Consider the following 25517-nt stretch of genomic DNA (forward strand, 5'->3'; position numbering starts at 1 on the left):
CTTCTACACTCAGGTGTAATCATGCCCGTTCCTCCAAACGATCGGTTTTCTGGGTTTTACTCCAATCTGTTAATCTGTTAGTAGTCCCGAAAAAAGATGGGTCCCTCCGTCCAATTCTGGACCTCAAGCGGTTGAATCGGCACGTTCTTATCCGCCATTTCAGGATGGAGTCCTTGCGTTCGGTGATCGCCTCCATGGAACCGGTGGAGTTTCTTTGTTCTGTAGACATTCAGGATGCTTATCTTCACATTCCTGTTTTGTGTGCAGCATCAGAGGTTCCTTCGGTTCGTGATGCAGAAAGATCACTATCAGTTCATGGCTCTTCCTTTTGGCCTGGCGTCTGCCCCCAGGGTCTTCACAAAGGTGATGGCAGCAGTAATGGTCATCCTTCGATCCAAAGGGATTCTTATAATCCATTACCTGGACGATCTCCTGATCAAAGGACCGTCGCGCCAGGACTGCGACCACAGCCTTCAGATCACTCTGGACACTCTGGCCCACCTAGGCTGGATAGTCAACAAGGAGAAATCCTCCATTCTTCCATCTCAGCGCCTAGTGTATCTGGGTATGGAGTTGGTACAGCTCAGGTCCGTGGCTTCCTCCCGATGGAAAAGTGTGCGTCTCTATTTCAGGGAATTCTCTCTAAGGAAACCATTCTCTCTCACCTTACAGTCTTACATGAGGGTACTGGGGAAAGTGGTTGCTGCAAAGGAAGCCGCCCTTATGCCCAGTTTCACACCCGTCCTCTTCAGCAGGCTCTCTTGTCTGCTTGGGGCAAGACAACTGTCTCCCTGGACCGACAGGGTCTTCTGCCTCTCAAGGTGAGGCAATCTGACTTAGTGGACGCTATACGCCTCTCTTCTGCACGGGAGGTCATCACCACCAATGCCAGTCTCCTCGGTTGGGGAGCAGTCTTCCTTCACACAGCGCAGGATCGCTGGAACACTCAGGAAACCCTTCTCCCCATAAATCTCCTGGAGATCAAGGCAATCCTTCTTGCCCTTCTCCGCTGGCAGTCTCTGCTCATGGGCAACCCAGTCTGCATTCAGTCGCACAATGCCATGGCATACACAAATCACCAAGGCAGGACTTGCAGCAAACAGGCCATGTCAGAGGTGACAAAGATTCTGCGATGGGCGGAACGTCACGTCCCTGCCATATCAGCAGTTCACATCCCGGGGGTGGAAAATTTGGGAAGCCGATTTTCTGAGCCGTCAAGGCTTCATATCAGGCGAGTCGTCTATCAACCCCGTTATCTTCGACCAAATATGTCAGAGATGGGGCACCCCGGACGTCGACCTCATGGCGTCCTGAGCGAACCAGAAAGTTCCTCTGTTCGTAGCCAGGTCCAGGGATCCGAGGGCATTAGGCTGCGACGCCCTGGTGATTCCGTGGTCTGTTTCAGCTCCCCTATCTCTTTCCGCCTCTCCCCTTGATTCCGAGAGTCATAAAAAAGATAAAGGAAGGGGGTCCAGTTCTTCTCATCGCGCAAGACTGGCCAAGACGGGCCTGGTATACGGATCTTGTGAAGATGCTCGCAGACGTTCCCTGGAAGCTTCCAGACCTTCCAGGTCTTCTCTCGCAAGGCCCCCTCTTCCACCCGAGTTCTCGGTGGCTGAGTTTAGTGGCATGGTCGTTGAGGCCGCAGTCTTAAAAGAAGCCAGTTTCTCTACCATGGTCATCCAGACCATGATTAATGCAAGGAAACCAGTATCTTCACGCATCTACCACAGATGTTGGAAAGCCTTCTTCCACTGGTGCGAGGATAACAGCTTCTTTTTGATGTCCTTTTCCCTTCCATCCATCCTCAGCTTCCTTCAAGCAGGCCTTGATTCCCACTTATCGCTCAGTACCCTTAAAGGTCAGGTATCCGCTCTGTCAGTCCTCTTCCAGAAAGATTTGGCCTCCCTTCCTCAGGTGAAGACTTTCATTCAGGGGGTCGCCTACATGGCGCCACCTTACCGTCCTCCGGTAGATCCATGGGATCTTTATCTCGTTCTCTACATTCTTCAGCGTGCTCCCTTTGAGCCCATCCAGGATATCTCGTTTTCTCTCCTGTCTTGGAAAGTGGCCTTCCTCATCGCCATCACATCTATCGGGAGTTTCCGAGCTAGCGGCACTGTCGTGTTGTTCTCCTTTCCTGGTTCTGCACCAGGACAAGGTAGTCCTGTTCCTTCCTTTTTGCCCAAGGTGGTTTCGGCCTTTTCACATCAATGAACACCGTCCTTCCCTCTCTATGTCCTTCTCCTGTTCATCCACTGGGAAAAGTCCCTCCACAAACTGGATTTGGTCAGAGCTATTCGAGTCTACCTTTCTAGGACTGCTTCCTTTTGTCAGTCAGATTCTCTACTCATCCCTGAAGGTCGTCGAAAGGGGCTCCAGGCCTCTAAGTCCACGACTGCCGTTGGATTAGTTCGGTGATACTGGAAGCATATAGTGTTCAGGAAAAAACAGCCTCCACCGGGGGTAACTGCTCACTCCACCCGGGCGGTGGGAGCTTCCTGGGCCGTTCGTCACCAGGCTTCGGCATTGCAGATATGCAAGGCTGCAACCTGGTCATCTTTGCACACCTTTGATAGGTTCTACAAGGTTAATACACAAGCCTCGGCTGATGCAGGCTTAGGTAGGAAGGTTCTGCAGGCGGCGGTTTCCCACCGGCCGACCTAGGTTCCTTTCTCTTTGCATATATTTTCATTTTCCCTCCTTGGGACTGCTTTTGTACATCCCATGGTTATGTGCCCTCCAACCTCCAATGAAGCTATAAAAGAGGGATTTCTCCTTCGCTTTATTGGGGACACAGGACTGTGGGATGTATGCTACTGCTGCCAGGAGGCTGACACTAAGTGGGGAAAAAAAAAGAGGTTAGCTCCTCCTCCGCCGTGTACACCCTCGCCCTGATTGCGGGCGAAAACCAGTTCATGCTTAGTGTCCGTTGGGGGCACACGTCTGTTTGTTTGTTTTTTTTTCCAGACTTTCTTTTTATTCCTTCTATGAAGATGAGACAGAGGCGACGGACCCTATTGAAAGGGTCCGATCTCCCCAAACCAACAACGGGCGAGCACATGCGAGTGTCGCCTCCACGTATCCTCTCCCGCAACGTGGGACATAATGCCGGACTTAGCCCTGACCACCCTAAGGTATTGAAACCCTAGGCTGTACAGAGGCACAAATACAGTCCGTGCGGCCCCCACTGCATCACCAATGCAAGGACTGCGGTGATGGAAGGTTGCGGACCGTCCCTCTCCTCATCCCTTATAGGGAAGATGGAGCTCGGGTGCCTGCACCATCCTTTATGCAGCCCCCCTCCCCTCTAACCTGAGCTGGAGCTGAAGCGTCATGAGGAGCACAGAGGAGGGTGGCCGGTCCTTAGCAAATTTTCTGGGTGCCAGAGCAGTGCAGCTTCGGCTGCAGGATGGCGCCATCGGGCATTTCCGGGCGTCCGACCCGGCCTAGGCCTCCGTGTCTGGTGGGTCCGCCATCCCCCGTTATGGGCAGACACTAGAAATCCAGCCCCCGGCTTCGGCCGTCGCTAGGCTGCAGGCGGAAGTCCCGCTCTCCTTCGTCGCGTCACTTCCGGCGGGCCCAGGGCTCGGGCGGGCGCAGAAAAATGTAACCCTCGGTTTCGGACCGATGCTAGGCCGCGGACGAAAGTACCGCAACTGAGGCGCGCACTTTTTTTTTTTTTTTTTTTTTTTTTTTTTAATCGGGCAACGCTCTGCACTTCCAGGACGGTGAAGGGGCACAGGACTGGGGTAAATGCTACCCCCCAAACCCCCCGAGAGGCCACTCTAGGCGAAAGCGGGGCATGCACACTCCACTCCAGTGGTCTGCAGCACTAGTGCCTGACAGATACAGCATGTCCAGAAAAGCTAAGACGCACACGTTCCTATACGCTGCATGCATCTCCTGTCAGTCCGCTTTTCCGCAGGTGCAGAGCAGGCGATTATGCGATTCCGAATGCGCCCAGGAGCCCTCCCCTGCGACCGAGCACGGTGGACCAAGTCCCCCGGAATGGGCTCTATCTCTGTCGCAGTCTATGGCGTCACTTATTAGAGCAATCGAGTCCCTTCGCACCTCAGATAGGGGCAGGGATAGTGGCTCGCCTGTCTTAGAGGGGTCCTCCACCTCACAGGAGCCTCCGGCCTGCAGGGGCCACTCCCACTCCAGGCAGATGCGGGGGAAACGAACCCACACGGCGTCTCCCGGTGCCTCGGCATCCATGAGTTCTGCTTCTCGCTCGCCTTCACCAGTAGTCGATAATGAGTAAAGCTCAGATTACGACTCGGACGAACCCCTTGACCTAGATACTCCGGGTTACCAGGAAACAGTTGACAGCCTCATCGAGGCCGGCAACCAGACTCTGGGGATTGAGGATGATTCCACCTTGACTTCAGGTCACAAGGTGTAATTTAAGCGAATCAAGCAGCCTTATAGAGTATTTGGCACTCACCCAGAGTTTGAGGACATAGTGCAACGACACAGGGAACGGCCAGACAGGCGTTTCTCAGGCCAGAAGGCGCTCGAGGCAAGATATCAGTTTGCCCTGGATCTCCGTAAAAAATGGGCGGAATCCCCAATGGTAAATCCACCCGTGTCACGTTTTGGCCTCTAAAACCTTGTTATCCATTCCTAGTGGTTCTTCTATTAAGGATCCCACTGATCGTCTCATAGAGAGCTTGGCTCACTCAGTGTTTGAGGCATCGGGTTTAGCACTCTCTCTCCCTCATTTGCGGCAACTTGGGTAGCCAAGGCCATGACTTCTTGATCAGAATCATTGAACAGAGCCTTGCAGGGTATGGACCTACCAGCAGAGGTATCAGAGATCGCAAAGCAGATCACTATGGCTGCTGACTACTTAATCAATGCATCTTTAGATGCAGCCAACTGAGCCGGCACTTGCTGCCGCAAATGCAATTTCCATTAGGAGAGCTCTATGGTTAAGGACATGGCGGGCAGACTCCATCTCCAAGAAATCTTTGACTTCTTTGCCTTATCAGAGTGGCCGCCTATTTGGAGAGAAGTTAGAGCAGCTCATCTCTGACTCCACAGGGGGAAGAGCGGTCTTCTCCCTCAACAAAGGGTCAAACAACCGTTTCGTCACCAGTTTCACGCACGTTTCCGGGCCTTTCGCAACCACGGGTGGGCTACAGCGGCCAATCCCGCCGCTTCAGGTCGCCCCAACCAGGACAGGGATCGACAAGTCTCATACAGAGCCAACCCATTGGGGAGAATGCGTACTCACCAGCCCAGGTCCTAGAGATCCTCAGCCAAATGACTTGAGGCAATTTTCAGGCAACACCAGCAAGGTAGGCGGTCGCCTACTCTGGTTTCGCCACATCTGGTTCACCGTCGCACACGACACATGGGTAAGAGAGCTGGTGTCCTCAGGGTACAAGATAGAATTTGTCAGGTACCCCCCCCAAGATGTTTTTTTTTTTTTTTTTTTTTTTTTCTTTCCCGTCCTCCCAAAGTAGATACGCGGGCAATGGCTTTACTCAAAGCCATCGAATTATTCCAGCACAACGGAGTCATTGTTCCCATACCAGAAAACGAGAAATCTCAGGGCTTCTATTCCAACCTGTTCACGGTCCCCAAAAAGGACAGGGCTCTCAGGCCCATTCTGGACCTGAAGCTCCTGAACATATTTATCCGGATCATTTCCGGATGGAGTCTCTCCGTTCAGTCATATCTACCATGGGGCAGGGAGAATATTTGGCCTTTATCTATATCCAAGACGCCTACCTACATATCCCCATTTTCCCTCCGCATCAAAGATTTCGACGCTTCACCATCAACGGCCTACATTTCCAGTTCGCAGCACTGCCCTTCGGGCTAGTCACTGTCCCCAGAGTGTTCACAAAGGTCATGGCAGTCGTCATGGCCATCCTTAACTCCCGGGGCATATTTGTCTTAACTTAGACGACCTCTTGGTCAAGGGCCCTTCATTTCGGGCATGCGAGGAGAGTGTCAACATCACCCTAGATACTCTTTCCCACTTAGGGTGGTTGGTAAACCTGAAGAAATCATCCCTTATTCCAGCTCAGAGAATTTCCTTTTAGGGATGATCTTAAGCACTTCCCGAGGGTTGATAATTCTCCTTCAAGACAAGGCCCTAGCTCTCCGGCAGGGAGTCCGGACACTTCGCCGACCAGTCCCTCATATTATCCGTTTCTGCATGAGGATCATAGGGAGAATGGTGGCAGCAATGGAAGCGATTCCATTTGCCCAGCTCCATCTTTGCCCCCTGCAGCATGCCCTCTTGTCATCTTGGGACAAGAACCCATTCACTCTCGATCGCCGGTGCCAGTTGTCTTACCTGCGCAGACAGGCACTCGGGTGGTGGACAATCAGTTCCTCCCTTCCCCCGGACCATTGGCTGGGGAGTGGTTTTTCGCCATCACACGGCCCAGGGACAGTGGTCGCTGCAGGAGGCATGCCTCCCAATCAACCTGTTAGAGATCCGAGCGATCCGGCTGGCTTTGCAACATTTTCATCTTCTAGCAGGCCGCCCCGTCCGGATTCAATCAGACAATGCCACGGCTGTGGCTTACATAAATCATCAGGGGGCACCCGCAGCAGGGCAGCCATGCGCGAGGTGCGGCACGTCCTTCACGGGGCCGAGAGAAACCACTCGGTGATATCGGCAGTCCACATCCCTCGCATAGAGAACTGGGCGGCAGACTTCCTCAGCCGGCAGGGTCTTGCGTTCGGGGAATGGTCACTACACCTTGATGTCTTTCGGCAAATTTGCCAACATTGGGTTAAGCCGGATGTTCACCTGATGGCCTCCAGTGTGAACGCCAAGGTGTCCACATTTGTTGCTCTGTCCTGGGACCCGCAGGCAATCGCCGTGGATGCGTTTGGTTCTGCCATGGACCAGTTTCTCCTCCCATACCTATTTCCCCCGCTGCCACTACTTCTGAGGGTCATCAAGAAGATCAAGGCAGAGGGGGTTCCAGGGATTCTGCTGGCCCCAGATTGGCCTCGTCAGGCGTGGTACGCAGACCTGGTGCAGCTACTCGCCGACGTTCCCTGGCAGCTGCTAGAGTGCCCAGACCTACTTTCCCAGGGCCTGATCTACCACCCGAGCTCAGGGGCCCTGCATTTGACGGCTTGGCCATTGAACTTTTGGATCCTGACCCAGGCTGGGTTTGGCCGCAATGTGGTTGCTACAATGGTTAGCGCCCGGAAGCCTGCCTCAGCACGTATTCGTTTGACTATTCAGGAGTCTTACCACATCAGAGACGCACCGGTTCCAGCAGGGATCAGAGCACACTCTACTCAGGCGGTGTGCGCCTCTTGGGCTCTTCGGCACCAGGCATCGGCGGAACAGGTTTGCAAGGCAGCAACCGGGTCCAGCCTGCACACATTCGCCAATCACTACAATATCCATACTCAGGCTTCAGCGGACGCTAGCCAGGGTAGGAGGATTCTCCAAGCAACGGTGGCGCACCTTTAGACAGGAGGTGCATGTAGCTTGGATCAGTGAGTCAACTTCCCACCCAGGGACTGCTTTAGGACGTCCCATTGTCCTGTGTCCCCCAATGAGGCGAAGGAGAAACATGGATTTTTGTGATAACTCACCGTAAAATTCTTTTCTCCGAGACGCTCATTTGGGGGACACAGCACCCACCCTGTTAGCCAATTGGCTGTTTTTTTTGTTTACTAATATGTATTTTTTGATATTGGTTAGATTTTCTAGACATGTTGCCTGCATTAAGGTTGATTTTGTCTTATTTTTGATCTCCTACTGCTTTTGCACCAAACTGGTTTTTGCCCGCAATCGGGGCGAGGGTGTATACAGCGGAGGAGGAGCTGACCTCTTTTTTTTCACTTAGTGTCAGCCTCCTGGAAGCAGTAGCATACACCCCACAGTCCTGTGTCCCCCAATGAGCGTATCAGAGAAAAGGATTTTACGGTGCGTTATCACAAAAATCCATATCTTTGGTACTTACCGTAAAATCTTTCTTGGAGCCTTCATTGGGGGGACACAGCACCCTCCCTGATCATTTGTACAGTTGTTGGCCTACGTGCCGTTGTGTTGAGTTGTTACATATGTTGAGCTTCTACTTGCTTCTCCTACTGCTTTGACACCAACTGAGCAGCCTAGTGCCTGTCAGTGGGTGTATACTGCTGGGGAGGAGCTATTTTTTTCCTTTTGCATAGTGTCAGCGCCTCCTAGTGACAGCAGCATAGACCCTTGGATATCCGTGTCCAAAATGAAGGCTTCAAGAAAGGGATTTTACTGTAAGTACCAAAAATCCCTCTTTTAGGTTGCCGCGACATTGCATTAAAATGCAATAACGGGCGATCAAAAGATCGTATCTGCACAAAAATGGTATAATTAAAAACATCAGCTTGGCACGCATAAAATAAGCCCTCACCCAATCCAATAGCATTAAAAATGGATATGCTGTGAGTATCGGAAAATGGCTCAATTTTTTTTTTTTTAGAAAGCTTTGAAATTTTTTTTCACCACTTACGGTAGATAAAAAAAAAAGAACCTAGACATGTTTGGTGTCTATGAATTCGTACTGACCTGGAGAATCATAATGGCAGGTCAGTTTTAATATTTAGTGAACCTGGCAAAAAATCCAAACAAACAATCCAAACAAAAAAAAAGTGTGCGATTTGCACTTTTTTTGCAATTTCACCACACTTTGGATTTTTTTTTTTACCATTTTCTGTTCCACAACATGGTAAAACCAATGGAATCGTTCAAAAGTACAACTCGTCCCGCAAAAAATAAGCCCTCACATGGCCATATTGACGGAAAAATAAAAAAGTTATGGCTCTGGGAAGAAGGGGAGCCAAAAACGAAAATGCTAAACCAAAAAGAGCTCCAGTCATTAAGGGGTTGAGATTGAATCACGTGACCTCAGGTAGACTTCCCCATCATGCTTTGGATGCTTTATGCCACGTGATGGCAACAATCAGGAGGGATTATTATAGCCTGTATAAAAGCAGAAGCACAAAATGCAGGAGCCATTTTTGGGCTAATCTGGACAGTAAGAAGACGTCACAGGCTGTAAAGATAAGGAGAGAAACTATAAAACACTGAAGAAATGGTACAAATAGTGTGTGTGTGTCACAACAGAAGTGAAGAGGAAAAGGAAATTGGGAAAATCTCTGAGGGACAAATTCCCACAGACAGGGCAGTACCGTAAAGCGCATGATGGGGGTGAGGGTAATGTTAGCACTCACCTGTAAGAGTTGTGTAAGAACACCACCTTTTAGAAGCCAGAGGTGCAGTCCCGTGTCTGGAGGAGCGTATCATCCAGGAAACAATCTAGCTCAACTATCACAAAATGTGAGTTTTGCGCACGAAAAGTATGAGATCCGGAGAGTATAAACAAGGGTTTTGGGTTTTTTTATTCATCAATGCATTTCAACACCAGACAGGCGCATTTCTCAAGGTAAAAATGTTTCAAAAGATTGGCCCTTTCCTAGTATAACACTGTTAGAGCTCATCTAATTCATGTTAATACCCCAAACGAAGAACTTTAGACTTTGATGCCCGTCTGGTCTGCTGCCCATATTTAAAAAAAAAAAAAAAAAAAAAAAAAAAAAAAAATTACAATTTTTTTCTTAATTCTAGGTGGAAAATCTAAAAAGTTTCCAAGAAGATAAATCCAAGCTCTCAAATGCTGATCAGTTCTACTTGTTGCTTCTTGGTGTTTCCAAGTAAGTAGCTTAGTGTTGGTTATCTTCATGGGCAATCAGCTGAAGATTGAAGATCTCCAAAAGTACCCATGGGCAAAAAATGTTAACCCCATAGTTGCATCCATAAAGTAGTAGTTTGTGGTTTGTGTGATCTATCCCCACCCAGAAAAAAAAAACAGTGTTGACCATTAGCTGTGTGAGTCTAGTCTCACAGCTCGGTCTGAGTTATTTCATGTCCACCCTGACGGTTTTAGTGATTTGAGAGTGGATACCCCTTTAGTCTCGTATGCTACTTGACACAGTAAAAGAGCTGCATCTGGTGTGCTTGCCAATATTTTGGTTGATAAAATAGGACCACCTGTAAGCTTCAAAAAACGACTGACCAGCCCACTTTTGGATAGGGGTTGCATACCCTGCCTTGTTTCAGCCTGAAACTTTTTTCCAAATTTGCTGGAAATTTTTACAAAAATTTGGGACAGTCCCATCAAATCCTGGCAAAAAATTGTATCCATGCTAGTGGCCAAACAAACTATCAAAGCTGTATTATAAGGGAGAAGCAAATAAAGCACAATGCCTAGGGGCCTCCTCTTCTTATGGATAAGGGAGGGTCGGAGGCCACCAATTTTCTTATGCTGTAATCCTAATCCCATTTCATTCAGCATATCTATTTCTGTTTGTAGCTATCAGCTCCGGATCGAATGCATGCTGGCATGTGAAGAATGTAACCTAATGCTGGAAATGCTACGACCCAAGGCGGAAGTTGTCAGCAAGGCTTGTGATGGTAATAGTCCGTGTGCGGTGATTTTTTTTTTTTTTTTTTCCCCAGTTGTGTAATATTGGGATAGAATTTTTCGTAGCTCCTCATTTTAAACACTGTCGGTCTTTTTCAGATGTTCTTGCCAGCCATAGGCTTCCGGTTTTTTGTCAACTTGTTTTAAAAGTTGGGAACTTTTTAAACTATGTAGGTATCAAACATATTTATTTATGGTGCTCCAAAAAATTCTGAAAAAAACTGTCTTTCTATGAGTTGAGAATTTTGGAGCTTAAGTTGTCTTTTATCTAGGGAAGTCACACTGGAAACGCCAATGGCTTCAAGATAAGTACCTTACTGAAGCTAACCGAGACAAAGGCCAATCAAACACGAATTACTCTTCTGCACCATATCCTGGAGGTACGCTCCGCTACCTTCCCAGAATATATATTTATAACATATCGGGACGTCACCTTTCATAGGACTGTATTTCATGTATATAATCTATTTTACAATTATTTCAGGAGATTGAAGGAAATTACACAGATCTTCTTGAACTTCCAAATGACCTTGAGACTGTTTCGAAAGCTGCTGGGTAAGAACAGTATATAGATGTTACTGAGATCTAAGGGTGTAATGTTTCTCTTTGTGCAGAGTGACAAGCCAAGCCTGGCATGTCAGAGTGAGGAGACTTATAAGCCATGCATGTTCCTCTGGGAAATGTAAATAGGCAAATTGTCTCTTCAGAGAGGACTAGAACTCTAGCACCACCTACTGGAAGCAGCGATCCTAATAGTCAATATGACTTGGGATAAAAGCCAAACCAGAATTTCAATTTGTAGGCAAGATGTTTCAGGGTGTTGTCCCTCATCAGTGCAAAATATAAGATCTGAGTTGGATAGCTGAGGGGCTCTGGATTGTTGTCTATGCGGTAACGTTTCTCCTTGTGGAGTTTGACAAGCCCAGCCTGGCATATCAAAGTGAGAAGAGAGAAGACTTATAAGCCATGCGTGCTACTCTGGAAAATTAAATATGAAAATAGTCTCTTCAGATTCTGCAAACTGAGATCATGGTTTGGCTTTTATCCTAAGTCATATGGCAAGGCTCCTTAAAGGTCAATATTGACTTTTAGGATTCCTGCTTCCAATAGGTGTTGCTAGAGTTCTAGTCCACTTCATCTCTGAAGAGACAAATTGCATAGATGTTACCCAATCATTTCTGCTAGCTGGTACTGTATCATATAGAAAAATATGGAATAATGTTAACAATTTTTAACACCCTTCCGTTGCGGCCACTTTTTTTTTTTTTTTTTTTTTAACCTTATTTTTATTTTTCCATCAACTTAGCTGTATGATTATAAGGGCTTGCTTTTTTTTTCAATTTATTTTCAACTTGAGTTGTAGATTTGAATGATCATTCATTAACAATATAATTCACTCAAAAATAGGAAATAAATTCCAAGTGCGGCGGAATAGTGAGAGGTGAGGTGTATGTGTGTGGGGGGATGTAATTCCAACTATATATATATATTTTTTTTAAAGTATTGTTTTTTACAGTATTAAAATGACTTGTCTATGATTTTTCAGCAATACCAATCTTTTATAGATGATTTTTTTTTTTTTTTTTTTTTTAAAGGTGAATATATACAGGAAATAAACAGGTAAAGGCTGATGAGTAAACAGGGAAAGAGTAATTCAGAATGGCAGTGTATATATTAAGCCCACTTAGCGTGACTCGGTTGTCTGTTTCTTTTCCTGAATCAGATGGTTGGTTGTCGGCTGAGGCCAGTGCTGAGTTCTTCCGGCTTCCCCGCCTAACAAGTCGGTCTAACTTCTGGCGGTCACCGGTCTTACCCGCTGAGCTCCTAGTCCGTTATGCTGCGGTGTGCGTTCCTCCACACGCCTTCTGAAACCTGGGAGTACTCGCCGCACCTGGCCGTGATCGCTACTATGCGGCCTATCTTTCCCAGCAGCCCAGCGACGGTGCTCTGACTCCTCTCTCTGGCAGGAATCCCCTCTCTCTTCCCGCACAAAACCTTTTGTACCTCTCTGGTTCACCACACCCCCTCTACACAGGTTAAGGGTCTACTCCGTCTCCAATCTCCATTCCCCCTGCAACAGCAGGTGTGGCTCCAGCCGTTCTGGACCCGGTGTCCTATCAGCGTTCACAGCCCAGTCTTCTCCTTTACACCGGCATGAGGTTTCAATATACTAAATAAGTGAGCTTCACGGTGAAGTCCGGGTGATAAGAAACAGGGAAGAGTAGATGGAATCTACCCACCTGGTAGAATTGTTCAAGTCAGACTTATCTCTGACAAGAAGTAGTAGTAGTCCTCTTATAGACTTCTGCTCCATCTGTTGAAGCTGACAGAACAGTTCATTAGCATAACCTCAAATCAAAAAATAAGTAAAGTTGTGGTAGGTGCTGTCACGATGAAGACAGGTATGAGAAGGTGTAGAAAACTATGAACATCTATTAAATGTTTCTACGCCTTCATAGCCTTGTCTTCATCGTGACAGGTGTTTTTTTGCATTGCAATAGGTCAATCATCTCTCAGCTTGATTGGACCCAGAAAAGTACCAGTATTGTAAATGTTACCGATTAGCTGTTGTAGATTTTTGTGTTGGGGTTCAAGAACATAAACCTCTAAGACATGTACTCCTTCTTTTTCTGTTTTAGAATCAACATAGAAAATATTTACTCTGAAACAAGTAGCAATCTGAAAAGATTAAAAGATCTGCAGAATAAGCTCTCCAAGTCCTCCAGCGACATGAGAGAACAATACGAAAAGTGTGTTCAGGTCCGTATTTAGCGCAAAGTCCTATATATCCTCAAACGTATTGTATCTCCTGATCTGATATTTTAAGTTTAGGAATCTTGTTACATTATGCTTGTGTCCTCTATTTATACGGGGCAAAGTTATTGGGGCCGGTGCTGTGTGCTAGTGGCAAGATGCCCATATGCCACTCTGCCTTACCTTGGTCAGGGGATCTAGGTGAACATTTGTGCTGAGTGGGGGGGGGGGGGGGGAACTGGCAGTAACTAAACTTCCATCAACTTTATTTTACTTCCTTTCTTTGAATCTCTTCTAGTGGGTCTGCGCTGTGCTGTGCTGCTACGTAGGGAACAATCTCAGCAATTTTTAATATAGAAATCATCATTGGGTTTGGATGGCCTCTAGTCAATTGGGATTAAATTTCCATATTTTGCTATCACCTCTTCATAAGCTTTCCCCATTCTTGAGATCTTTAAAGAAGCACTCTCATTAACATTGTTATTGGCTACACCTGTGTGACTGTATTAACTCAGCTGTTTTATGACCACATCAAAGGTTGGCTCAACTTTCATGTTGTCTATGCTCCTAAGTTGCTTACAAAAAAAGACACAAAATTAATTATAAAAGCCTGTCAGACTGGACGTACTTGGCAAACTTCTTCTGCAGTTTTAAGGAAAGTGCAGGGAAACAAAGTACCGTATGTAAATGTCTAATGGGGCAACATTTTTAGTGAAAAACAATTGCTAGGATTTTTAGGCCAAAATACATGCACTTGGGTAGAAAAACTAATAGGCCATGATGTCCATATCTTTTTAAAGGGGGTTGTCTGGGACTTTACCATTGATGGCCTATGCCTAGAATAAGGGTCCCGTTTCACATTGCGACGCACCAGTGATCCCGACAATGATACGACCTGGTAAGGATCGCTGGTGCGTCGCTACATGGTCACTAGTAAGCTGCCATACAGGCAGATCTCTTCAACGACGCAGCAACGATCCGGCGATCCATATAACGACCTCAGCGGTCGTTGGTACCTTGTCACACAGCAGCTATTCTGAACGATTCCTGCCTGCGTCCCTGAGTTCCGCATCGCCAACGAGGTCGCTCGTCGGCGTCAAACACAGCGATGCATGCTGGCCAGCGGGATGCCGACTATGAAAATATGGCCCAGGACATTCAAGCACGATCAGCGATATCCAGCGAGGGGGGGCGGTCGCCGCTATGTGTCACATGTAGCGAGATCACTGGCGAGGTTGCAGTTGCGTCAAATAATCAGTGACGCATTAGCGATCTCACTATGTGAGACGGGGCCTTAAGTCATCAATTTCCAGTCAGTGGAGGTACGACACCCTGCACACCCAAAGATCAGCTCTTCGAGGCCTCATTGGCTGCTGCACAACTCGGTCAACTTTATAGTGGCGATTGGTTACTGCACATCCGCCCCCCCCCCCCCCCAAACTAAATAAATCAATAGGGGTTAGATGTGCATTACCCAGCCGCAGCCACTATTCCATTAACGGAGCTGTGCAGCTCAGTAACTGAAAAATTGCGGCCGCCAATGAAACTGGAAACAGATAAATGACAGGGGTGCCAGATGTCCAACTCGCACTGAATCAGACCTTGATGACTCACCCTAAGGATAGGTCATCAATGCTAACATCCTGGACAATCCCTTATAAATATTTCCTTACACTAATGCCAAACGTTGAGGATGATATACTCATTTAGAAGTTTTCACACCTGTTCATTAAGATTATTTACAACACAATCCATTGCACTGAACATATCATTTTGGGAATATTTGAGGGTTTTTCATCCATCTGTGACACTCTAATTGAGATTCTATAAAGTAGTTGATACAACTAAAGTTCATGTTTTCAATGATATTTAAAATGTAACTTCCATTTCACAGTCCCACACTACTGGATCATAATAGTATTGGCCTACCACATACATATGATGGTTTAGGTGCCTAAATTTAGTATGAAGTGGTCTCTTTACAACCAGAAAGCCCAAAGTCACGTTATCCATGACCTGCAAACTGTTACCAAAATTCCAACATCTAAGGAAGATGCTTAGTAATAATTTGTTACTCTTGTCATATTTTTAGGATTCTCTTGATGCACTTAAGGACCTGGAAAAACAGCTGGAAGATATTTCACAGAAGAAAAAGAAACTATCAGATTATTTATGTGAAGAGCTAGCAAAACTTTCACTAGAAGATACTTTTGGAACCATGAAAACATTTAGGGACCTCTTTCTGAAAGCAAGGAAGGTTTGTGGCTTCATAATTATATCCTATAGATAAACTTCTATTGGAGAACTCAAGTGGAAGGTGGTCAATGACCCCAATGGTCCTCGGTGTGTATTCTGCCTTCAGGCACGCTGACACGATGTGCATTCCAGCATACAGTATAAACCACAGCTCTGTCTTCCAAAATAAGCAGACTGTTCTCTGTAGTCTAACTTGTTTATTTCTGAAGAGTATAGACCATGCGCGGTAAAACTACAAGGAATACAAATAACATGCATAAATATTGGGCAGATGATCACAGCTACCACAGTCACAGAAGGGTACATTGAGATGCAAACATTACATAGAAATAATTAGTTTATGATTACATTTACTGAGAACTGGCATCTAAAGGGTTAATGACATCTCTTGGCTGCTAGACAGTAAATAACACCTCTCTGAATCACTGCATTGCAAGAAAGATTACGCTTACCAGATATGCTTTAGCCGGGTAGTGACTCAAGTAGAGAAGTTCCAAGAAAAACAAAGGTTACACAGGAGGACAAAATAACATATGCATCCTATGAGATCCACAGAAGCAAAATGGCCCTTCTTCATCCTAGAATACATTGCTTCCTTCCCACAAAGCACTGCTTTAATCCCATAGTGCATTGCTTCTGTTAAAGTCACAGGCTTTATAATGCTATTGAAGACACTGCTATAAATTCAGCCACCACTAGATGGTGCTATAATTAACCCAGCAATAATAAAACATACTTTGCCCTATTAAGAGGGCAGAACACTCCCCGCTTGGCATTAACTAATGCCACTTACAGGCTCTTTAAACGAAAGCAATAGAACTAGCTCCGCAACTGGTCTGAGGAATAGTTTACTCTCCCCAGCCTTCTACACTTTGACCTCGACCTTGTGCACCTTCTCATCTTTGCTTGGGAACACCTTGGTGATGAGGCCCAGAGGCCACTCATTTCGATGTGACTAACTGTCCTTCATGAGCACAATATCATCGGGTTTGAAGTTCCGCTTGTCGATCTGCCACTTCTTCCTAGGCTGTAAGTTGGAGAGGTATTGCTTTCTCCATCTGTCCCAGAAAGTATTGGAGAGACTGTGAACTTGTCTCTATTGATGTCTGTAGAGGTCCTTGTTGCTGAATTCGCCCAGTGAAGCGCTAGGAGTGTTGGTTTTCTGAGTGAGTAACATGGCGTGAGTGAGAATGGTTGGATCTTCAGCATCACTGGAGAATGCAGTCAATAGTCTGGCATTTATGATGGCCAAAACTTCTGCCAAGAATGTAGTCAAACCTTCGTGTGTGAGTCTTGTGCTACCTTCTTGCAAGATAAGTCTAAGATTCTGCGTACTATTCCTATCATCCTCTCCCAAGCACCTCCCATGTGAGAAGAGTGTGGTAAATTTAAGGTCCAGGTACATCCCTGTTCACTCAGATATCTTTCCACACTGGTAATGTCTAGGTTGGAGGGAATTTGGAGTTCTCTCACTGCTCCTACGAAATTTGTGCCTCTGTCAGAGCGAATGTGTTTCACGGTGCCTCTGATGGCAATGACGCATCGGAGTGCATTTATGAAACTTGATGTGTCCATGGATTCAATCACTTCGATGTGGACCTCTCTGATGGACATGCAGGTAAACCTAACTGCCCAGCGTTTTGTGTTGGCCTGAGCTCTTCTGGTGTGCCGTGCAAACACAGACCACGACCCGAAAACATCCAGACCGACGTTGGTAAAGGGAGGATCCATACTAAGTCTGTCTGATGGGAGATTGGCCATCTTTGGGCTTTGAGTCGCGCAGCGGAGTTTGCGACAAATCACACAGTTGAAGATGAATTTACTCACACATCTCTTTGCTCCGACTATCCATAGTCCAGCAATTAGTAGATTCCCTTTGGTAAACAATCAGCCCTGATGTTTCACCAAAACATGATGGTGCTGTACGAGCAATGTAGTCACATGACTATGGCCAGGAATTATTACAGGGTGTTTTTCCACGAATTCCACCTTGGCTTCCTGAAGACGACCTCCAATTCGTATCAGCTCGTTTTGGTCAATTATTGGATCAAGCTTTTTCAAGACGCTGTCTCTAGAAATGGGTTGACCTTTGTTGAGGTTGTCTATTTCTTTGGCGTAACACTCGCATTGTATGGTACGAATTATTGTGTTTTTTGGCGTTTTCCAGGTTAGGAGCGGTAAATGCGTGTTTGCAATGGTGCCAACCTTTACAAGATTTCTGACTGGTGGGTAAGCGTTGCCTCTGGTAGAGGGGCCATCCAACTCTTTGACTCATCTCTTACCATCTCTCGATCCATGATGTCCAAAAACAGTCTGTCTTCTATGGACATTGCTACCTTGTTGTCCTCTCTTGTTCTGTGGAAAACTGTGCACCCTATGTGATCTTGGTCGCGTCACATGAGTGGCCTTCACAGGAAGGATCAGCTAATGGACAAGGTCGAGGAGCATTGTGTGGCAACTCTTTTACCAGGAAGCTACTCTTACATGGCTGGAAGAGAGGCGGACTTCAATTTTCAAGAGTATTGGTAAGCATGCTGCCGACTAAGGCCGGCTTGTGTGCTCCTCCTAGGCAGACGTCTCCTACAATGACCCATCCAAGGTCGTGCCTCTGTGTATACGGAGCGTTCCTGGAGCCGTTTATACATTCTCTAGCCTTGTGGACTTGTAGTATATCTCTTCCCAGAAGTAGAGCTATTGGGGTTCCTGGATCTAGTTCAGGTATCAGGTGGGCTATATGCTTTAGATGGGGGTGATATGTCGCCACCTCCCGTGAAGGTATTTCTGACCTGTGGTCAGGAATCTGGTTGCACTCCAGGATGGTTGGTAGTGATAGGCAGGTCTGGCCATCTATGGTTTCCACTTTGTATCCGGTTGCTTTTCTCCCCGCCATCTCAATGGTACCTGAACATGTTCTCAGGGTGTAGGGAGAACCAGGGCCTACAATGCTGAAGTTGTCATAGAAGATCGACCTGGCTAGAGACCTGTTACTTTGGTCATCCAGTATTGCATAAATCTTGAAGGCTTTGTCCTTGCGGCCTGCGGGATAAACTCGGACAAGGCAGATTTTTGAACAGGACCTTCCTCCTGTGAGTCCTCTACAGATCTCAGTACATTTAGAGCTGACATCCGGCGTGTCTTCGTCAGTGTCTTTCTGCTTTCCATTGTGCTCCTCTGCTTGCGACAACACTCGTGGAGGTGATCCAGGGTGCAAGGCTGTATTGTGATCCGTGCTCCTGCATTCTGCACATTTCACGCTAGCTTCACAGTTCCTGGTGAAGTGAGAGGTTGCGGAACAACATTTGAAGCAGATGTTGTTCTCCTTGAGGGAACCTTTTACAATCCTCTAAAGACTTCTCCCTGAAGGCTTTGCATTTTAGTAGAGGATGTGGTTTCTTGTGTAGAGGACAATATTTACTGACATCCTGAGGTTTGCTCTCATCTGGAGGGGTTTTATTCACCTTGTGAGGAGGGCCTGTGGAATCAATGTTAGTTTTGTGGACTGCCACGGGTGTCTTACCCGGTTTGACACCAGTGGCAGTGGAACACGACAGAGTAAAATCAAAACTAGGGTCATTTCTAATCCTAGATTGTTTGGTGACAAAATCCACAAATACAGTGAAAGCAGGAAATGATACATTATGATTGTTCATACTCTGAACCACATGTAATCCACTTTTCTTGTAGGTTGTAAGGAAGTTTCTGTACTATCAGATTGACACCCCTAGCGGTATCTAAGAATGCCAATCCGGGCAAGTCTCCTTCCTGCTGAGCAACCTGCAACTCAGTCAACAAATCTCTCAGTTCTCTAAGCTTTAGATAACCTTTAGGTCCTATCTTAGGAAAATCCTCAATTCTTTTATATAAAGCATTCTCTATGACTTCTACTGCCCCATAGCATTTGAGTCTTTCCCACACCTTATGTAGGGCTGTGCGAGGATGGTTTACATTAATGTCTCTGTCTTTTGGCATGCTCGACTGACTCACTTCCGAGCCACTTCACCAGGAGATCTAACTCCTCACCACAAGAAAGGTCCAGACCATGAATGGCGTTCCGGAACGAGGCTCGCCATGACCGATGGTTCTCGGGTTTGTCAGTGAACTTTACAAGTCCCTTTGTAACCAGATCTTGGCGGACAAGAAACTTTGCAAGGTCCTTGATGGCTCCGTCAGTACTGGCATGAGCCGGTGTGTGATAGTCATGTCTATTGTGTGGTGCATCACCATACCTGTAAGACGCTTGTGACTGGATAGTCTGTGCGGTACCTTGTTGGTGAAGAAGGTGTCTCTTTAAGGCGGGATGGGAACTGTACCTTCTTTTCAGTGGAACGGTAGCTGTAGTCGACATCTCTGTGCTGGACGTCTCCTCGCCTATGGTAGTGAAGCTCGGGGATGGATCACTGGTAATCAGCATGGGCTGATCGATATGATGCGCCAGGGCTGTCATCTACGCCAGAATGTTGACGGACGTACTCTGCGACGCGTTGCGCTGGATCTTGCTGCTCTAGATCTGGTCCGAGAATGCTGCTGTCTCTCCGAATCAGGGTCTTTCATAGCTTCCAAATACTCTGCTTTAGCTATTGCAGCTGCTGTCTCTTTGTCTGCCGCAAGTCTTTCCAGCTCTGCTTGCAAATGAGCGGTTTCTGCGTCTTGATCTGCTTGTCTCGGCTTTAGATGCATCTTTCGTTCGGTGAAGGAGGATCTCGCTTTGGCTGCTTCGGCGCGAGCGACAGCAGCAAGCTTTGCTAAGGACGACCTGCTGGAGCTTGCTCGTGACCTTGTTTTGAGTGAAGATGTACTTTTCCGAGACATTGTGCATTTAACTGAGTGCTGCTTAGTATACTGGTGGGAAACAGTCTATGTATTGCAGCTTCCATTCAGTGGGGAAGATGTAGCACTTCTTGGCGGGCTGCGGTAGCTTTCTGCGGCTGTATGGCGGCTGCTGTGATACCAGTATGCAGCGCAGTGTGGGTGTTATTGGTCCCATACAGTCTATGCAATCACCGCGTGCGACCAGCGGTCCTTTACTGAGCCCTGGGCTTGTCTCCTGCGGCTGTATGGCGGCGGCTGAAGTACCCGTGTGCGGAGCAGTCTGGGTGACAGCGGTCCCTTACAGCCTGAATTCACTGTCGCAGGCGTATGGCAATCTGTTTTACTAGGCCCTGGACTTGTCTCCTGCAGCTGTATGGCAGCTGCTGTAGTTCCCGTGGGTCGTCCTCCCAGGGCTGTGGGGTACTCGGCACCGGGCCGGTCTCTCAGATGGGAATGTCACAGCAGCGGTGACCCGGTCCGTGGCCCTGGGCACCCATGTGAAAGGGGTTAAGTTGGGAATAAAGTTTATAAGTGATTCGTGACGCCACCTGTGGTGTTCGGCAATGAAGGTGTTAAGCCGACGCTGCAGATATCCTCTGGGACAGATGGTGGGGTGCAGCAACGATGTTGTAGTCCTCCACTGGCAGGGCTGTTGGTCCCAGGGCAGTGTAGATAGGTGTTGTGGAAGAGGGTGCAGTGTTTGGCACAGAGATGTAGCAGTGCTGAGGATGTTGCAAGAAGGAGGCAAGGACACAACAGAGTGCAGTTTCTTTACCTTTACTTGGCAAACGCAGTCCAGGGTCCTGATTACAGATGGCACAGGAGCAGGCTAGCCTGGAAGCAACTCGGGGATCTCTCTATCAGATGGGTTGTGTAGTCTCCTTCCTAGCGTTGGCTTGAGGTACATGCAGTACTTTGTTACACTGAATTTCCTCCTTCTTATCTTCTCTTAGAACTACCTCGTATGGCAGCTGTAGCCCTCTATCTCTCTTGGCTCACCCGTCGCTGTTGTGCCTCCGAGTCTTAGGTGGGAATAGAGCATTTACAGCTTCCTATTCCTCTGGTTTCTGTTGCAGGACCTTCAGTATCCATACAACTGTGGAGACCAGGCTCCAGATCTTGCGCTATCACTGGGAGGGAGCTCTCTTTCCTCAGCTCAACCTCCAGCTTCTCTCCACACGTCTACACACGTGGCCCTCCCCACACTAACTACTCATTTCCCTTCCTGGCCCTCAGAGAGCATTCCTCCCCCAATTCTGGTTCAGAGCTCCCTTTGCTGGCCTGGAGTGGGAACTGTGTTGCATGACATGGTTAACTGTTAGAGAGACCCTTCATTGCCTCCAAGCCTGACATCACCCTTCCTGAAGGAAGGCAATGCCACTGTGGCGACCATACTCCTGGGAGCGCCACACCCGTATGCGGAGCAGTCTAGGTGATAGTGGTCCCTTTCAGCCTGAATTCACTATCGCAGGCGTCTGGCATCTGTTTTACTATTCTGCCTTCAGGCACGCTGACACGATGTGCAATCCAGCAAACAGTATAAACCACAACTCTGTCTTCCAAAATAAGCAGACTGTTCTCTGTAGTCTAACTTGTTTATTTGTGAAGAGTATAGAACATGCGCGGTGAAACTACAAAGAATACAAATAACATGCGAAAGTATTGGGCAGATGATCACAGCTAACACAACAGTTGCAGAAAAAAGAAAGGTTACACAGGAGGTCAAAATAACATATGCATCCTATGAGATCCACAGAAGCAAAATGGCCCTTCTTCATCCCAGAATACATTACTTCCTTCCCACAAAGCACTGCTTTAATCCCATAGTGCATTGCTTCTGTTAAAGTCACAGGCTTTATAATGCTACTGAGGACCCTGCTATAAATTCAGCCACTACTAGATGTTGCTATAATTATCACAGCAATAATAAAACATAGAATCATAGAATCGTAGAGTTGGAAGGGACCTCCTGGGCCATCTGGTCCAACCCCCTGCTCAAAGCAGGATTCGCTAAATCATCCCAGTCAGATGTCTGTCCAGCCTCTGTTTGAAGACTTCCATTGAAGGAGAACTCACCACTTCTTGTGGCAGCCTGTTCCACTCATTGATCACTCTAACTGTCAAAAAGTTTTTTCTAATATCTAATCTGTGTCTCCTCCCATTCAGTTTCATCCCATTGCTTCTAGTCTTTCCTTGTGCAAATGACAATAAAGTTGATCCTTCTACAATGTGACAGCCCTTTAGATATTTGTAGACAGCTATTAAGTCTCCTCTCAGTCTTCTCTTTTGCAAACTAAACATTCCCAAATCCTGCAACCTTTCCTCATAAGACAGGGTTTGCAGACCGGTCACCATTCTGGTCGCTCTTTTCTGAACTTGCTCCAGTTTGTTGATGTCTTTTTTAAAATGTGGTGCCAAAAACTGGACACAATATTCCAGGTGAGGTCTGACCAAAGAGGAGTAGAGGGAAATAATGACTTCACGTGATCTAGACTGTATGCTTCTGTTAATACATCCTAGATCCTTAATCATCTTTGCCCTATTAAGAGGGCAGAACAGTGTGGTTGTTTTCCGAAAAAGAATATGGTACCTTGACACATGAGTGGTTTGGCACAAAGATGCCCATGCATGTTCAGATTCAATCTTAGAATCTAGTGAATTGTACAAAAATCTCAACAACCAAAAAATCAATTCCAGGATTTTTACATTTTTTGGCCCTAGCTTGGTAGGAAGATCCTAAAAATATTTGCAATCAATGTGATTTTTTTTTTTTTTTTCTTCTGTGACTCATTGGGAATCTGGCTTTTAGGCTGGTTTCACACTTGCATTTTATTGCACTGTATTTTTAGCACAAAAAAAGCATGCGTTTTTTTCCCCTATACTTTAACATGGGTGCACATACACATGCATTTGTATGCGCATGCGTTTTTTGTAGTGTGCGCTCGGGTGCACAAAATGCGTCCTGTTGCATTTTTTGTGCGTCCGACTTGCCCCCAAAAACGCATGCGCACGCAATGCGTTTTTTTACAGCAAAACACACATTATAGTCTATGGGTGCACATACGTGCGCATTGTAATGTGCACATATGCGCAAAAAAAGCATGCGTTTTTTAAAAAACACACACAAACGCATGATGCATTTTTTTCATGCGTTTGTGTGCGCAAAAAACGTGCAGCAAAAAAACGCAACTGTGAAAGTAGCCTCGGTAATTGTCTACCTCATTGTTTGTATTTTTTTTACTTAGGAAAATAAAGATAGAAAAGAGCAAGCGGTAAAGGCAGAAAAAAGAAAAAAGCAACTTGAGGAGGATGAAGCAAAGAGACAGAAGGGAGAGAATGGAAAAATCAGTAAGTTGCAGTATAAATGTCCGAGAGACTATTCCATTCCAAATTGTGGTTGAATTTCCTACATGCAATAGTGTAACGTTTTATTAGAGAGGTTGTGTCATGAGGACCAGTCCTGCTCACGTGCGCTTTTGGGGGCAAATGGACATTAGAGGTGGGGGTGAGTCTGCCTATGACCCAGTTTTTAAGCGTGGCTCCTGCTTTGTTGGTGGCATGGACAGCTATTTATATTTCATTTTCTAGCTGTTTAGAGTACAGGCAAACTCCCTTAATCTGACGTGATGATTCAGAAAAGTCTGATAAATTGGCCCTTTTTATTTTTATATAATGTAGTTGTTTTTTAAAAAAAAATATAATAATCACTGATGAATAGCAGTTACCCAAAATTTTACTTGGAGCAGTTATCCATCCTGGACCACTACTTATATACTTTTATTTTTCCAAGTCTGTATATAAACCAAGCATTGAATATAAAGCAATCTATTCATAATTTTATGAAAATCTTTTAGGTTAAAATTAAACAAATTATGAAGGTGCAGAGACCCGGAATCCAGTGATGTGTCCCTTACTAGATCATGTGTTGCTGTTTCAATAAATTTACTGTTTTATCCGCAAGATATTAAGCACTGGACTTGGTTGCTCGTGCCTCCTAGTCAAAGTAATCTGTATAACCACGCCCCTGCATCTGATTGCCAGCTATCTGTCAATGGTGTGGGCGGGGTTATACATGGCTCAGCTTTCTGAGCTCTGCTAGACCAGAAAAAACAATGATTCATTGAATGATAAGTGACACATCGCTGAAATTTGGGTCTCTGCTCCTATATTGGACTGTTCTTAGATTGCATGGGAGCATTTTGGTGACAGATTCCCTTATAAGACTTTATTAATTTCAAAAATTACTTCTAAATGAGGGTTGATTTATTTTTTTTTTTTGTCATTTTATGCAATTTTCATCAAACACATATTTTAACCAAGCTATTCCATTTTGTAATTTTTATATTTTTTTGCCTTTTGGTTACAAAGTTCGGAAAGGAACAGTAAAGTTAGAAGAAGGATGTATCATTGATGCTTTACTGGCCGATATCAAAAAAGGTTTCCAGCTCCGTAAAACTGCAAAAAGCAAACAAGAACATGAGGATTCTCAGAGGAACTCAAGTAGTGATCTGAATGGTAAAGTTACTACAGGTTTTCCCAGGAGCCTTTTTGAGTCTTCTATGCAAACACATCTCGAAAGCTTGGCTTTTAAAAAAGACTAACCAAATGACTTGGGGCCCTGCTTCAGCTGGACTGCATGCCCTGCAATATCCTTACTAATTATTTTGCGAGCTTTGCTTTGCTAAAAATTATATTTAAAATTTATTAAGTATTTCAGAAAAAATACTCTAATTTGCATGTAATTTTGATGCCAATATTTTTGCTTCTTTGCTCCTGTTTTATACATGCTAATCCTGTACATAATGCTGCATGAATTAAATGTGCATGATATTGGTGCCTTTTTTTTTTTTTTTTGGTTTTCCAGCTTAGAAAAAAAAAATTAAAAACAACTGAGGTCAAGAGCACTCCAATAAAAAAATGTGTTGTCTAATTAGTAGATGGTGCCTATCAATATGATCTGATCTAAGCTACGTTACCCTGGAAGGTATTACGTGTTTTCTCTTGCAAATGTTTCCTCCTTTCATTTGTGACCCATAGCAGATAAATTTGTTGGTTACTTATATATGCATATTAAATTGTCACAATGCCCTGCCCATACTTCCAAGTTCAGATCTATAGAATCATGGGCTACCAGAATGAGCTAAGTTTTGTTCTGTTGAACCTCAGGGTCTCCTGTTTTGATACCGACCCAAAAATAAAATTGGCCTCATGTTCTCACTGGCCAAAGCTTATTTTATCTTCATA

The 25517-nt window shown here is 45.9% G+C and overlaps 1 protein-coding gene across 8 annotated transcripts in view; it reads left to right on the plus strand.

Moving 5' to 3' along the window:
• INF2 (inverted formin 2) overlaps positions 1 to 25517 on the plus strand; it is a 100011-nt gene that overhangs the window by 60503 nt on the left and 13991 nt on the right. For 7 of the 8 annotated variants that reach the window (XM_073570315.1, XM_073570333.1, XM_073570342.1 and 4 more), the window contains 9 exons: positions 9599 to 9684; positions 10344 to 10444; positions 10554 to 10624; positions 10727 to 10834; positions 10939 to 11009; positions 13094 to 13214; positions 15301 to 15465; positions 23519 to 23621; positions 24633 to 24788. In XM_073570315.1, the coding sequence (XP_073426416.1) occupies positions 9599 to 9684; positions 10344 to 10444; positions 10554 to 10624; positions 10727 to 10834; positions 10939 to 11009; positions 13094 to 13214; positions 15301 to 15465; positions 23519 to 23621; positions 24633 to 24788 (982 nt within the window). The remainder of the gene's footprint in view (positions 1 to 9598; positions 9685 to 10343; positions 10445 to 10553; positions 10625 to 10726; positions 10835 to 10938; positions 11010 to 13093; positions 13215 to 15300; positions 15466 to 23518; positions 23622 to 24632; positions 24789 to 25517) is intronic. The other variant, XM_073570324.1, reaches the window with a different exon arrangement.

Source organism: Dendrobates tinctorius, unplaced genomic scaffold (genome assembly GCF_039654945.1).
Source record: "Dendrobates tinctorius isolate UK_male_01 unplaced genomic scaffold, ASM3965494v1 ptg000006l, whole genome shotgun sequence".
Lineage (NCBI taxonomy): Eukaryota > Metazoa > Chordata > Amphibia > Anura > Dendrobatidae > Dendrobates > Dendrobates tinctorius.